The sequence below is a fragment of the Maylandia zebra genome, linkage group LG8, assembly GCF_041146795.1.
Source record: "Maylandia zebra isolate NMK-2024a linkage group LG8, Mzebra_GT3a, whole genome shotgun sequence".
NCBI classification, from domain to species: domain Eukaryota; kingdom Metazoa; phylum Chordata; class Actinopteri; order Cichliformes; family Cichlidae; genus Maylandia; species Maylandia zebra.
Window position 1 is genome coordinate 3,016,481 of NC_135174.1, and position 14,785 is coordinate 3,031,265.

The 14,785-nt window shown below is 40.7% G+C and overlaps 1 protein-coding gene across 1 annotated transcript in view; it reads left to right on the top strand.

Moving 5' to 3' along the window:
* Positions 1–14,785, top strand: part of LOC101468079 (1-phosphatidylinositol 4,5-bisphosphate phosphodiesterase delta-3-A) — a 35,077-nt gene that overhangs the window by 14,702 nt on the left and 5,590 nt on the right. The window contains exons 8-15 of the mRNA XM_014414654.4: positions 1,146–1,290; positions 3,909–4,061; positions 5,860–5,997; positions 6,091–6,244; positions 11,319–11,435; positions 11,603–11,781; positions 11,987–12,122; positions 14,611–14,760. Coding sequence (XP_014270140.3) covers positions 1,146–1,290; positions 3,909–4,061; positions 5,860–5,997; positions 6,091–6,244; positions 11,319–11,435; positions 11,603–11,781; positions 11,987–12,122; positions 14,611–14,760 — 1,172 coding nt within the window. The remainder of the gene's footprint in view (positions 1–1,145; positions 1,291–3,908; positions 4,062–5,859; positions 5,998–6,090; positions 6,245–11,318; positions 11,436–11,602; positions 11,782–11,986; positions 12,123–14,610; positions 14,761–14,785) is intronic.

A 14,785-nucleotide genomic window follows, 5' to 3' on the forward strand; every position in this document is an offset into this window, starting at 1 on the left:
AATGTTTATACCATGGCATTGTTCAACATTATACATAAGTTAAAGTCATGGCGCATTACAGCTGGTGAGTTAATTTGGCAAGCCAGATAATTCCACTCACGCATACTTTTACTAAGTATAACTTAACCAAACAAGATACAGTTAGCCAGCCAGCTATAACTCAGCTATTCCGCATGAATCTGATGGTGCTGTCACGGGTTGCTCTGAGGATCCACTCGCAGGACTCCGGAGTTGTGTTTTAACAGAGACGGTTTATTTACAAGATCTCCACCAAGTGTATTTACAGACAGTGCCAGGATAGTGCTTTAAACAAGATGTGAGAGGCAGGGTTCCAGGGAAAACAGGGGAATCACACACGCGCTCACGCCAACCTTTCTCTCTCCGCTAGTGACCAGTCACTCCTTCCACACTCCACACGGGGAAACACGGGGACGGGTCCGGGGAATCTAGAACACAGAGACACACGTTAACTTTCTGAGGCGGAGGCATGGGAAACTTGGGCTCGACGTGTACTGACTAGAGTCCTCACAACAATCCAGCGTTGAACAGCTGACCTCCTCCCTCTAAAATACCAGCTGGTCTGATGAGGCCCAGGTGTTCCCAATCCAGGAAGGCGTGGGCCGAGGGCGTGAAGCCGCCATGAGTTCCGCCCCGGCCAAACAGGAGAGAGAGGGAGAGAGGGGGAGAGAGAGATAGAAAAGGAGAGCCAGGAGTGGGGAGATTATGATCAGCGCCTTGCCGATCCCGCAGGTCGTGACAGGTGCACCATTTGTATTGTTTACTGATGAAGTAGGTGGAAAATGGAAAATGTCAGATAGCTGGCAAATATTCATTGTAAGCAGGCATGCAAGTATGCAAGTAACATTAGCCAAAAAGATCACAGATATAAATTTTCAAAAGCAATCTCTTCTACAAAATACTATATAGCCATTTTGCCTTTATGTACTTTGTTATAGGATTTGATATGCTTAGAACAGTCATATGTTGATGTTACATTTGTCCAAAAAGTAATTAAATGCCATAATTTTTTTAAGTTACTTTAAATTTACTTTACTTCAGAAATATGTAATAAAAGGTGTTTAAGATGTAATTTTTTCTTAACCCAAGGTACACCTTTACTCACAAAGCTTGAATTTGTCTCTTAGAGCTCTAAAACATGGTTGTCGGTGTGTGGAGCTGGACTGTTGGGATGGAGACAAAGGAGAACCAGTTATCTATCATGGACACACACTTACTTCCAAAGTGCCCTTTGTTGAAGTAATTGAGACTATCAATGAGTATGCTTTCAAAGTGAGTACTTCACTGTAACCAAGAGTTCTCTGCAGAAAATGAAATCTTACTGTAGAAATTGTGTAGTATGGTATTTCAAACAATCTAAGCAACTACTGCAGATGTCATTGACTGACTTATTACAGTAGTGTAAATATATTAGAGGGTTAACTAGCTAATTGGAGCCTTGAATGTGTTCTAACAACCAACCATCAGCTGCAAAGTAATGCTCAATAATCAGATTGCTTCCTGTATAGATGCTGCTTTAGTCCACAGATTATAGAATTCTTACCTTGATTACCTGACATTAAAGAGACCACAATGAGCCAAAAACAATTCCTCACACAATCAGCAGAAGCTTCAAATGCTAACACTGTGCTGACATTCTCAATGTTCAGATATGTATATATATAGTTATATATTTGGAACCATCATGAATGACTTCTAGAAGCTAGTTTTGCTCATCTGAATGCATCATTAGTGATGGTAAATATATGTTTGTCCATTCTGATGATTTGACTTATGTCTTGAGATATATAGATATAGATGCTGCTGCTGTATATGTTCTTTGATTTTTACTGCTTGTCCTTCCTCTTGTGTTAGCTTTCTGTTACTGTCTCTTATGTTAACGTGTCAGTTTTGACCGTGCCTCAAATCAGCCAAAACGATACCCTCAAAACAATAATTTATCATCCAATTTGTTTGTTACCTGTTGGTTACCTTCTTCAGCTTCCTTATCTATGAAAAGATTGGTTTTAATGTGGCCCACAGGGCTTTTTTACAGGATACCTTTTCAATCGAAAAAAATGGTAAACTGAACCTCAAGAGATTTTTTATGTTACCTTACTATTAATTGCAACTACTAGAATATATCTCTAAAATAATTTGTTTTATTTATTCTTTATTTTAATGTTATTAACTATTGTAAGATCTGTGGTGTTACAGGTCAGTTTAATGCATACATATTTAGTTGGAGAGTTTTTTGGGGACAGTATTAAACAACAATGGTTGTCTCTATAAAGCACATTTTAAAGAAAGTGGAGCCCTGTCCTTCAGGGGTCAGTTCAAGTTTTTTTGTTTTGCTTGCCTTCGTTTTATTGTGTCCACCATGGTAAGTTTCTTCCTGAAGTCCTTATCCAAGGTCATAGATGGTAAAGAAATTGTCGCACATGATATTGTCACGTGTAATCATATTAAGGATTAGAAGTTTTCCTTGATTTTTCACAGGGATACTAATTGCACATTAGTCTGTGTAAGTCTGTAGATTCTGTGCATTGCAGTTTTTGCATCAGCTATGCATGGATTTCTGTGTCTTTTTTGCCAGTCTGGCTGGTGTTATGTTGCCAGATAGAGCATTTTTCCATGAAAGGGACAAAATGTTCATCTGCTGTCACCTCTGCCCTGGGTTGAACATCAGTGGAAGGAGATGCACCAATCTCTCCCATACATCTCTGATGGGGCAAGCTTGTCAGTTTTTGCTCTAGTACCACTGTTGTCAAATCTGAGGACTTTTAATACCATTCAAAAGAAAAAGATTCTGCCTGGCGATGCATCCAGAAACTATCAGTGTTTATAATGCACCAATATAAGCATCCAGATATTCCCAGAGGTGACATTCCAAATGTTGCCATGGACTGTTTTTTCTTTAAAGCATTGTAATAGCAATAATGACTTTTAGGAAAAGTGGTGAAATCAATAACAAATGAAAACATGTCTTGATGTCACGTATTCTTGTCACGGCACACCTGGTAATCCCAGGGGTCATTTTGGTGACATTTTCAGCAGTGGCCCTGCCATGCAAGCCAGGAGATACTGCACTCCAAGAGATGTGACCACTTTTGGATTTGTATGTTTCAGCAGAACAGAAGCAGCTTCAGCACCTGTGACCTCCTCATCAGACTTATCAGATGTATCTTTGTTGTATCCCGTGGTTGACATTCTCTATCATCCAGCTCCTCAGAAACTGGCTTGTCCATATTGCTATGCTGTTTTGTGTCTTCTGGCTAATTCTATTCAAAGATATGATGCAGAACTTGGCTTATTGTAAATCTTCTCATTTTTGCATGCTGCAAACCGGAGATGTATACTCTGCATGTCACCAACATCTTTACATGTCTTACATTTTTATACATTTCCATCTGGATTACCTTTTCAATCAAGCAGTAGGGATAAAAGGGGCTGTTTGTTCTGAGGAGACAAACAGACAGAGAAGCCCCTAACTTCTCTCCGACAGTGTTAGTGAGCTCAGTGTGTTTATGATTTTAGTTTTGGCACTGATTATTTCATAATCTTACATTTTAACTGGGTCAGAACCGACCCTAACAACACAAAAGTCATAACTTTTGCCAAAGCATTTTGTAATTTTGTGAAATTTTTTTTTTATTTTATTTTGTTTAAATTGAGGTTCCTGACAAAGTCAAAAAGGCTTGATGCAATAAACAAATTTAAATAGCACTTCTATGCATTTAAAACCTAAAAACAGGTTGGTGCCAACCCTAACACAAGAGGAAGGTGTGTTATAAATCGACATTAGCCACAGTGACAATTTTGCTGACAGGCCAAGTGATAATTTCCTTATTTTTCTCTGGTCTACAGAAAATACTTTTCTCACTGACTTTCCAACATTGTGTCTGTCCCAGTCCTCTCCCTACCCTCTAATCCTGTCTTTGGAGAACCACTGCTCTCTGGAGCAGCAGAAAGTTATGGCTAGACATCTGCACTCCATTCTGGGAGACAAATTTCTAACAAAGCCTCTTGAAGGCCTGGATTCCCACAATTTGCCTTCCCCAGAGGTAAGTAGTCAAGTAATCAGTGAAAGTTCAGTTCCCATTAGCACTACTAAATCCACTGATAGCAAACATAACTTTATGTGGGACCTGTAAATATTCCTGGGTTAATTAAACCACATGTAGATTGTTCTCACAATTACAGTTTTCATCAGATTAATAAAGATAAAAATGATCCATACAAAGAGATATATGTATTGTGCTTGATACTTTTCATTGGCAGGTGGACATTGCTGGCTGGATTTCAATGGCCTATAAAAGTTTTTCAGTCTCCAACCACTTTTACAGTTTTTAATCCTCAGCTGTAAAAGGCTGATAGGGTACCGTCATCACTCTGCCAGGCGTGGACACCCAACTTTAAAACATGATAAAGATGGCGACGTAGGATTTTTAAATTAATGCCATAGGTTCATTTACTAAAAACCTCAAATGAATTTGAATCTCGGGGACCTTCACGGTCAGAGGTCTATTTTTCTAAAATTCTTGTGAATACTGTAACTCAAGAAGGAAGTCACCTAGGAGTCTTACATTTATACAATAATTACTAGGAGGCTGAGGTGTAACACTGGCAGCTGTCAGTATTTTTCACAGCTGGTAAGACTGCTTACCATCTTTTATTATAACTGAAACTAATACAATTAAATACATTTGTTCTGACCTCTGATACTTCTGGTAAAACCTTAGAACATTTGTAGCTTTGTTTCAGCCTGGTATGGGAAAACTTGCAGTAAATGTTTCATGTGTCTTTTATCTCTCATGAGATTTTTTCAGAGCCCTTTGACATTTTTCTCATGTAACATAGTTATGCAGTAAGAATTTAATATATTCAAAAGCATTACAGAAAAATGTGAAAGTACCCCCTTTCATGAGACAATTATTTAGGCCTGTAATCAGTTTTCAGTCTGTGAACATTACTAAATTTTATCTAAAATTTGAGCACTGCTCAGAGAGCTCTATTGGGAAGATTATGCTATAACTGCAGTTACCTTCATGTATCACAAGTGTATAAGTGTAACAAATATGTTTAGAGCTTTACAATAGGAAAAACTTCTCTATACGATAGGAAAAATCTGCGTCTAACTAGGTGAAAATTATGTAACGCTTATCGTGATCAATAGGCAGATCACTAATGCCTCAAAAGGAGAAAGACCAATGGCAGAAAAGGTTAATGTGTGCAGGGTTGGATGTGGCAGCACAGCGGAGGGTGGTCTCCATCTCCTGATTGGCCCTATCGGCCTGGCCATTACTCTGTGCGTGAAAACCAGAACAGAGACTGAACTGGGCTCAGAGGGAAGTACAGAATTTTTTCCAAACTCGGGAAGTGGGGACTGTGGCCTGATATGACATTCAGGCAGAAAACATGGTCAGTGATGAGTTGAGTGGTTTCCAGAACAAAGCGTAGCCTAGCCAGGGCGATGAAATTAGCTGCTTTAGAAAAATGGTCTACAATAGTTAGAATTGGGTTACCTGTTAAGGGGGCTAGTCCAGTGATGAACTCCAAAGCGATGTGGGATCAGGGACATCCCGGCATCGGCAAGGGTTGGAAGAGTACAAACGGAGAAGAGCTGGTGATTGTATTCTGAGCACAGTAGACACATATTCTTTAAAACATGTTCTATTATTAATGTGGGCCACCAGAACAAACATTGTGTGTGTGTGTGTGTGTGTGTGTGTGTGTGTGTGTGTGTGTGTGCGTGCGTGCGTGTGTGCGTGTGCGTGCGTGCGTGCGTGCGTGCGTGTGTGCGTGCGTGCGTGCGTGTGTGTGTGTGCGTGTGTGCGTGTGTGTGTGTGTGTGTGTGTGTAGGCTCTTAAAGGTAAAGTCCTAGTGAAGGGGAAGAAGGAGAGGTTGGAGGAATGCTCGTCCAGCTCTTCAGACCTCAGTTCCTCAGATGAGGAGACCAGCCGCATAGAAGGGAAACCCAGAAGGAAGGAGGATAAAAAGGTTGGTACGACACTATCCTAGAAACAGTACCTCTGACCACTTCTGGATGGTGACTAATTCAGTTGGTTTCTGTGTATGTGCATGTGATGTCAGGCAGGCGTCTCCAAGATAACTCCGGAGCTATCAGACCTGGTTGTGTACACTTGCAGTGTTCCCTTTAAAAGCTTCGAACAAGCTGCCAAAAGTCCAGCAACCAACATGTCATCTTTCTCCGAAAGTGATGCACTCAGACATATTAAGGACTCAGGTAGGACACGTCTAAACTTGCCTTTTAGAGTAAAATGACTTTCTGGACTTTGGTTTTGCACAACACTGGTCACTATATTCTTCATTTCCGGTTAATACTTGTACAGCTGCTGTTATTGTGTATATATTTATTTATATTTAGATTTCTTCATACATTCTTATATAGTTCTATATTGTGTATTGTGTATTTTGTTGTACAGTTATTTTATTTTCAACTTTAATTTATATATTTTATCTTATTCTTCCCAGTTAAATTTACCCTTCATTCTAATTTGTGTTGTACAGTTATTTCATTTTTAACCTTAATTTATATTTTATTCCTTCCTAGTTAAATTTACCCTTTTTAATTTTTCATATTTATTTCCTATCTTATTCATAGCCTTTTCCTTTTTTGTTCTCTTTAGGTCACGAGCAGTTGTCCAAGCATTTCACTACATATCGTACTGTGTATGACTGTGTACGTGACAAATAAAATTTGAATTTGAATTTGAATTTGAATTTAAAATGGAATAGTTTGTACAGTACAAGTACAGTAGCAAAGGTACTGAGACACCCCACATTTCTTTATGTTTTGCAAGTAATATTGTTGGTTTGTTTTATAAGATGAAAGACAGAAGAAGGAAGCCAGGAATAGAAAGGGAAAAGGGACAGAATGATATTTAATCGTGATTAATCAAAATTAATCCACAGCAACCCTGTGATGAATCTGATTAAACATTTTAATTGTTTGACAGCACTAATATATCTGTATACTTACCTATTAGTATATAGTTTTTTTTTTAAATTGCATTTCACCTGAGAGGACCTGTGCTAAACGATTGAAGAAAACTATTGAAATTCTCTATGAATTTAAGAATATATTCTTTGTTTATTCCCCATTTATTTCATTATATTGCATAAATGTCTGTTACAAGCTTAAATATAAAGTTGAAAAAGTGTAGTTGCAACCAGATGTTGATCAAGTAATTGCGATTAATCACAATTGATTACAGAAAATTGTGAGATTAATTAGTTAATTAAGTCTATTGACAGCACTAATTGCTATATGTTTCAAAATGGATTAAATCAAGCTTGTTAGACAGCCCATGGCTGGACCAAGAACAAGCACAAAAGCACAAAAGTAAAAATCTCTTATCTGCCTTTTATAAGCTCCAATATTAAAATCATACCTGCTTTAAAAGCCTTAACATAAACACATCTCCACCGGCGTGGTGGGAATTAAAAAAACAAAAAAAAAAAAAAAACCCTAAATCTTTACTTATCATATGTAAACTAACAACCATTTGAAACAATACAGATATCTGTTGGAAAATAGAACAGAAAATACTCAATAGAAAAGAGAATACGAAATACTTTTACATCTTAGAAATACCTATAGGGGTAACTTTTACATTTTTGTACCCACTTTGTAATATTTGTAAGTTGTTATTAAACACTGATGATTTAATTTCCCTCCCTTCTTTCTCTATTTGATTTTGATCAGTCAAGATTAAAAACTTGTGGAGACTGATACGCTTAAATACGTTCAAAATTACTGAAAGCCCCAATTCACAACTTATACAATACAAAACTCTTAGCACACTATACAGGTCAAAGGATGTTCCAAATGGGCCTTACATCTAGCCCTCCATCCATCCATCTTCTTCAACTTATCCGGGACCGGGTCACAGAGGCAGCAGCCTAAGAAGAGAAGCCCAGACCTCCCCCTCCCCAGCCACCTCCTCCAGCTTGTCTAGGGAAACACCAAGGCGTTCTCAGGCCATCCGAGAGATATAATCTCTCCAGCGTGTCCTGGGTCTGCCTCAAGGCCTCCTCCTGGTGGGACATGCCCAGAACACCTCATCTAGGAGGTATTCTTGTCAGATGCCCAAACCACCTGAACTGGCTCCTTTCAATGTGGAGGAGCAGCGGCTCTACTCTGAGCCCCTCTCGGGTGGTCGTACTTCTCACCCTATCTCTAAGGGAGTGACCAGCCACAATTCGGAGGAAGTTTATTTCCACTGCTTCTATCCACGATCTCGTCCTTTTGGTCACTACTCACAGCCCATTACCATAGGTGAGGGTAGGCTTTGCTTTTCCTCAGCTCCCTTTTCACAATGACAGACCGCATCCGCATCACTGCAGCTGCAGCACCAATCCATCTGTCGATCTCCCGCTCCCGTCTCCCATCACTCGTGAACAAGACCCAGAGATACTTAAGCTCCTCCACTTGGGGCAAGAACTCGTTCCTGATCCGGAGTGGGCACTCCACCCTTTTCCGGCTCAAGACAATGGCCTCAGATTTGGAGTTGCTGATTGTCATTCCGCTTCACATTCGTCTGTGAACCATTCCAGTGCAAACTGTGGGCCATCACCTGATGAAGCCAACAGAACCACATCATCTGTGAAAAGCAGAGATGAGCTTCTGAGTGAAAGCCTTCCGCCACTTGGCGACGCCTAGAAATTCTGTCTATTGAAATTATGAAGAGAATCTGTGACAAAAGGGCAGCCCTGGCAGAGTCCATCATCCACTGAAAAGGAGTCCGACTTATTGCTGGCTATGCGGACCAAGCTCTTGCCATGGTTGTATAAGGATGGAATGGCCCGTAGCAATGGGCCAGACACCCCATACTCCCAAAACACCTCCCAGGATTAGGTTAGATCTTCATGCAACATCGTAGCAGCATGCCGACCAAGACAGCCCTACTACATTCAGAGCCTTCAGGAACTCGGCTCCTTCCACGGGGCACAGCCACAAAGAAGTTGTTTGACTGCCTCATTGACCTCACCCCCAGAGATAGGTGAGTCGTCCCTCTCTGCTTCCTCCACAGAAGATGTGCCAGTGGCATTCAGGAAGGCTTCGAAGTATTCGTTCCACCACCCAAAAATGTTCTCAGCCGAAGTCAGCAGGACTCCATCAACACTATACACAGTGCAGGTAGAGCATCGTTTGACCCTCCTGAGTCACCTGACGGTTTGCCAGAATCTCTTCGAGACAGTCCAAAAGTATTCTTCCATGCCTTCTCTGAACTCATTGCACACCCTAATTTTTGCTTCAGCCACTGCCCAAGGCGCATTCTGCTTGGCCTGTTGGTACCTACCAGCTGCTTCCATAGTCCCACATGCTAACCAACCCTGATAGGAATCCTTCTTCAGCCTGATGTCTCCCTTCATCTCTGGTGTCCTCCCCCGCCACCTAATCCAACTCACCGCCAGGTGGTGATCAGTTGACAGCTCAGACCCTCTCTTTGCCCTTGTGCCCAGAACATATGGCCGTTGGTCTGGAGATATGATTACATAACCGATTGACCTGTGACCTAGGGTGCCCTGGTGCCACGTGCACTAATGGAAACCTTTATATTTGAACATGGTGGTCGTTATGGACAAACTGTGATTTGCACAGAAGTCCAACAACAAAACACCACTCGAGTTCAGATCTGGCAGGCCGTTCCTCCAAGTCTCACTGTTGTTGAAGCCCCATGAGTGTTGAAGTCTCCCAGTAGGACAGCAGGGTCCCCAGGTGGAGCACCGTCAAGTACCCTGCCCAGGAACTCCAAGAAGGCCGGGTACTCTGAACCGTCGTTTGGCACATAAGCACAGATGACAGTCAGGACCTGTTCCCTGACCCAAAGGCGCAGGGAACAAACTCTCTCGTCCACTAGGGGAAACCCCAATGTACAGGCAGCAAGCCAGGAAATACTAGTATGGTCTTGTATGCCTTTCCAGAGGTTCTGGCAGAGGATATTCTGAAGACCTATCCATTTAGGTTTAGTTGGTGCATCCCATCCTCACCCAAACTGTGCATCTTAGGTGACATAAGTGAATTAGATATTCAACCATATACAACACATCTAGTCCTTACTGCCCCATACATCGATAATAAAATTATCCTTATGAATTGGAAATTAAAAAATGATTTGTATATTACGCAATATAGAAATTTAATCTAGATTAAATTAGTTTGGAGAAAAGGTCTGCCTCCTCCCGTCTGCATTAGCTACACTATCCTTTGTGGTAGAGTCGGTGGGTGCTGGCCTTGGGTGCAACCGTGTTCTGGGGCACTGTTGAAATGGTCCAGAGTCTCTTTTCCTTGGGTGGTGGGGCTGCAGAGGGGGTGACAATCACTACTGTCTGCCTCTCAGTGTTACATGCACCTTAGACATTGGGGGGAAGGTGTAGATTTTGCACTGCTGACCAGCAGTCTTGTACTCATGTCCCATCTGTCCCCTCAACTTTGATAGCACTCTACTTTTCACATAGTCATTCTCACTATTAACACCTCATGCACCTCACACAAAAATTAGGGCCAAGGATATATATTGCTTTATAGACCGGTCGCCACTCTTTCAATGATGAGCATGTACAGATGTACAGATCCTGATACAGGATGTACAGGACTGGTTTAAATGGGTGGTCAGGGAAGCCATTAACATTAAAAGGGAAATACCATCTCTAAATTGAGTAAGGGGGCTAAGGGTACATCTTTCACCATCTTACAATGCTGTGATTGCAGCCATTCCCCAACTCTCTGTGAATGGTGCTTTGATCAGTGGTTGTTTATCAGTGGTAATGACAATTTGGATATTAATGATCGACAAACTGACCTCACAACCTATTTGTTTAAAAGGCCAGCAGTCCTGCAGTCAGCTGAGACTGAAGAAGTCACTTGGATGAGTGTCAAAATGTTTCTCCAACAGAACAGAATCAACTTGGGATATCTGTGTGTGTGTGTGTGTGTGTGTGTGTGTGTGTGTGTGTGTGTGCGTGCGTGCGTGCGTGCGTGCGTGTGTGTGTGTGTGTGTGTGTGTGTGTGTGTGTGTGTGTGTGTGTGTGTGTGTGTGTGTGTGCGTGTGTGCGTGCGTGTGTGTGTGCGTGCGTGTGTGTGTGAGTGTGTGTGTGCGTGGCTAGGCCTGGGCACCTAGCAAGCAAGATCTAAAGATAGAGACTTGTGCACAGAACTGTGTGCTGCAATCTAGATGTAGAAGTTTATATAAACTTAGAATTTGGGTAGAGAAATTCCTGTGTTGACTGTACCTTATTCAAGAGCATAACGACAATGCAAAATGTGTTGAACTTTTCTTGTTCTCTAAATTCAGGGGTGTATTTTGTTCGTCACAACAGTCACCACTTGAGCAGGATCTACCCCTCAGGCCAGCGCCTCCATTCCTCCAACTATAACCCTCAGGAGATGTGGAATGCAGGCTGTCAAATTGGTGAGAGCATTTTTTAATATGTTCTATTTTTAAGAGAAGCAAACAGAAAGTAAAGTAAAGAACTGTCACTAACTGTTCTCCCACACTCGCGCCTCCAGTGGGTAGACTAATGGACATTGTCTCGGGAGGCCTGCAAGCTCTTCACACTGATGTTTTGTTTTCTCCAGTTGCTCTGAACTTCCAGACACCTGGTGAGCAGATGGATTTGAACCAAGGCAGGTTTCTGCAAAATGGTGAGTGTGGGTACATTCTGAAACCTGCCTTCTTGTGTCAGCCTGACAGTACTTTCAATCCTGAGAATGTGGGAGGAGGTCCTGGCCACAGACCTGTCATGCTCACTGTTCGGGTAAGATGGAAACTAAATCTGTCTAGGAGTATTTTAAGCTTGGTGACCAAATGTTTCTTATTGTAACGGTTTTAGAAAGCTCTAGTTGCCTCAATATTGATTCCCATTAAAGAAATTTGTCTATTTCTTGAGTGGGTTCTTCTTCTCCAATCTATAATGATACTTTAATTAAATAAAGATCTCTCTTGCTTTGTTGTTATTCCAGGTCATTTCAGCTCAGCAGCTGCCTAAACCAGAATGGGATAAGCCCAGCTCCATTGTGGACCCACAAGTGTGGGTGGAGATCCACGGCGCTCCTATTGACAACAATAAGAAGAAAACGCATTATGTTGAAAACAATGGTATATATGTCTTTACAATAAAAGATCATTTTATAGTTGAATGGCTTCAGCTTTAAGGGCAGTGTAGTTGTTAGCCCTGTCATCTCACAGAAAGAGGTTCCTGGGTTTGATTGTGACAGGTTATAATTCCGTACCCATGTGGGTTCTCTTTGGGACATAGTACAACATCACTATTTATTTAAGAAAAATGAAGCTAACATGCAGAGGCAACCTATGAAAAAGTAATAACACCTTTATTGCTTTCAGAAAAATTAAGAGAGTAAGTAGTGGCCAATCAGCAGCAAATGTGACCACCTTTATAAAAGAAGTTTAGAAGAAAAGAAGTCAACTTTATTATCTATTCTGCAATATTTACAGGAAACAGACTGGGCCATAATGTCTTTTCCCCCTGTGCAACTAGAAATAATCTAAACTAAAATAAAAATGAGGACCATAAGAATATGAAAACAAATTTGAGGTATTACAATTATTACTCTTTATATATAAAAATGTCAAAAAATCCAAACATCAAACCAGTTTAAACCCCTACTAACTAGGGGTGAAAGTGGGCTGAAGTGGTGTTTTTGGTGCAGATGTCTGTCCGTTGTGGTCTCTGTACTTTAGTGTCAAGCTAGCACTACACAGGAGGGGTACATAAAAAGGGAATAACTCAGGTAATTTCAAATGAAACTTCTCTATCAGCTCAACAAATAATAGCAAACACACTGTTTGTGCACAGCTTATATGTTTTGTGTGTTTCTGCTCGCTGAAGTTACACCGTGTGTACTTTCCAACTGGCATTTGATAAACTGCAAATTAAAACTTAGGCATGCCCTAATTTTTAAATAATATCTTGGATCTGTGTATGATGTGAAGTTATGATTTTCATATTGTGAAACTTCCTGCAAAACAAATTGAGGTACACTACAATTATATTATTCAAAAGCTGCATGAACATATTCTGCAGTTTAGTGCAGGATAAACAGGTTAGCTTAGCAGTATTGTGAGGAATTTACAGTAAAGCACTGTTATGGACTGTTGCACAGTGGCTGTGATGTTCATGGTCAGTGTTAATTTACAATAACTGATGATGCTTAGATTCATTCATTAAATTCCACCTTCATACCGCCTGTATACTGTCTTGTATAAAGACATTATAAACAGTATATATTAGTGCAGGGGTTAGAAATAAGCCAAGATAGCTTATGAAATATTGGGTTACATCTTGTTGAATTAAGTTGTGTAAATCCGCAAAGAGCAGTGAACCTCAGCAGCAGCAGCAGCAGATCAGCTGAGCACACCCTGTATACAAAGAAAATCTACTGGAGCGCACAATGGAAATTATTATGAGTTGTGTTTCTTTCCCCCATGCTGATCCACTACAAGTACATTTCATCCTTTTTCACTTTATTTGAGTAAAGAAATCGAATCAGTAATTTTACCAGAGTATTTTTTAACACCAGTATCTGTACTTCTACTAAAGTAAACAATGTGTATTTTTGCCACCTCTGCTCAATAAAATTTACATATACTGCTTTTGTAAAAAATCACCATGTTGCGCAGTGTTTAAAACAGTGGGTCAGATGGAAATTGCGATTCTGCCTAAGTATGTGGCTAGAGACTGGCCACGTATGTAATATGCTAAATGTGGAGAAGAAGATAATTCATAGGTGCTTGTGTGCCATGGAGCCAATTTTTAATTCAGTTTTGCACCTTGAGTGTCAAGATATTAAGAATTATAACTACTGTATGTTTTATCATCTCAGAAGAAGAAGCCATGGAAGAAGTAAGAATGTGAAAGAAACTAATAGCGAGTTAATGCAACTACGGATAAACTGTGGTCCTCTTCCTCACCTTAAAGCTCAGCTTCTGAACTGCAATCAGGGCTCTAACACATGAAAACATGAATAAACATGTTTATTTATTCCCATTATTGTCACCAGTGTGAGAGTGTATAACAGCTAATGTTAAACTTGAGTGTCCTAAGTATCACACTTTTCATCTGATGAAAAATTCAATTATGTTCTGACATCTTATGATTTTTTTTCATTTACTTTATTTCCTTTGCATGGTAAAGTTTGAACTTTGGAAATGCAGTGATGAATGGTGTTCACTAACAGTTCTTGAGCCATGCAGTGATTTCTATTCCGGAATCATGTTAGGTTGTATTAAAAGTGGACAGCTCAGTTTTACACCAGGCATAAAAGCTTAGAAACACTATCACTTTGGGTGGCTGTAGCTCAGGTGGTAGAGCAGATCATCTACTGATTGGAAGGTTGGTGGTTCGATTCCCGGCTTCCCCTAGTCTGCATGCCAAATATCCTTGGGCAAGATACTAACCTGAAATTGCTCTCCGATGCATTGATCGGAGTGTGAATGTCAGTTGTGTGAATGGGTGAATGCACAAGTTGTGTAAAGCGCTTTGAGTGCTCAGAAGAGTGGAAAAGCGCTATATAAGAACCAGTCCATTTACAAAACTTAGTGTGTGAATTTATGTTCTTCATTACAGGCTTTAATCCACGGTGGGACTGCACCTTTAACTTTACCGTCCATGTCCCTGACTTGGCTCTGGTCCGCTTTTTGGTGGAGGATCATGACTATACTTCCAGAAATGACTTCCTGGGACAATTCACTCTCCCTTTCCCCAGTGTCCGCACAGGTATGTGTGGCAGCGAATGGGTTAA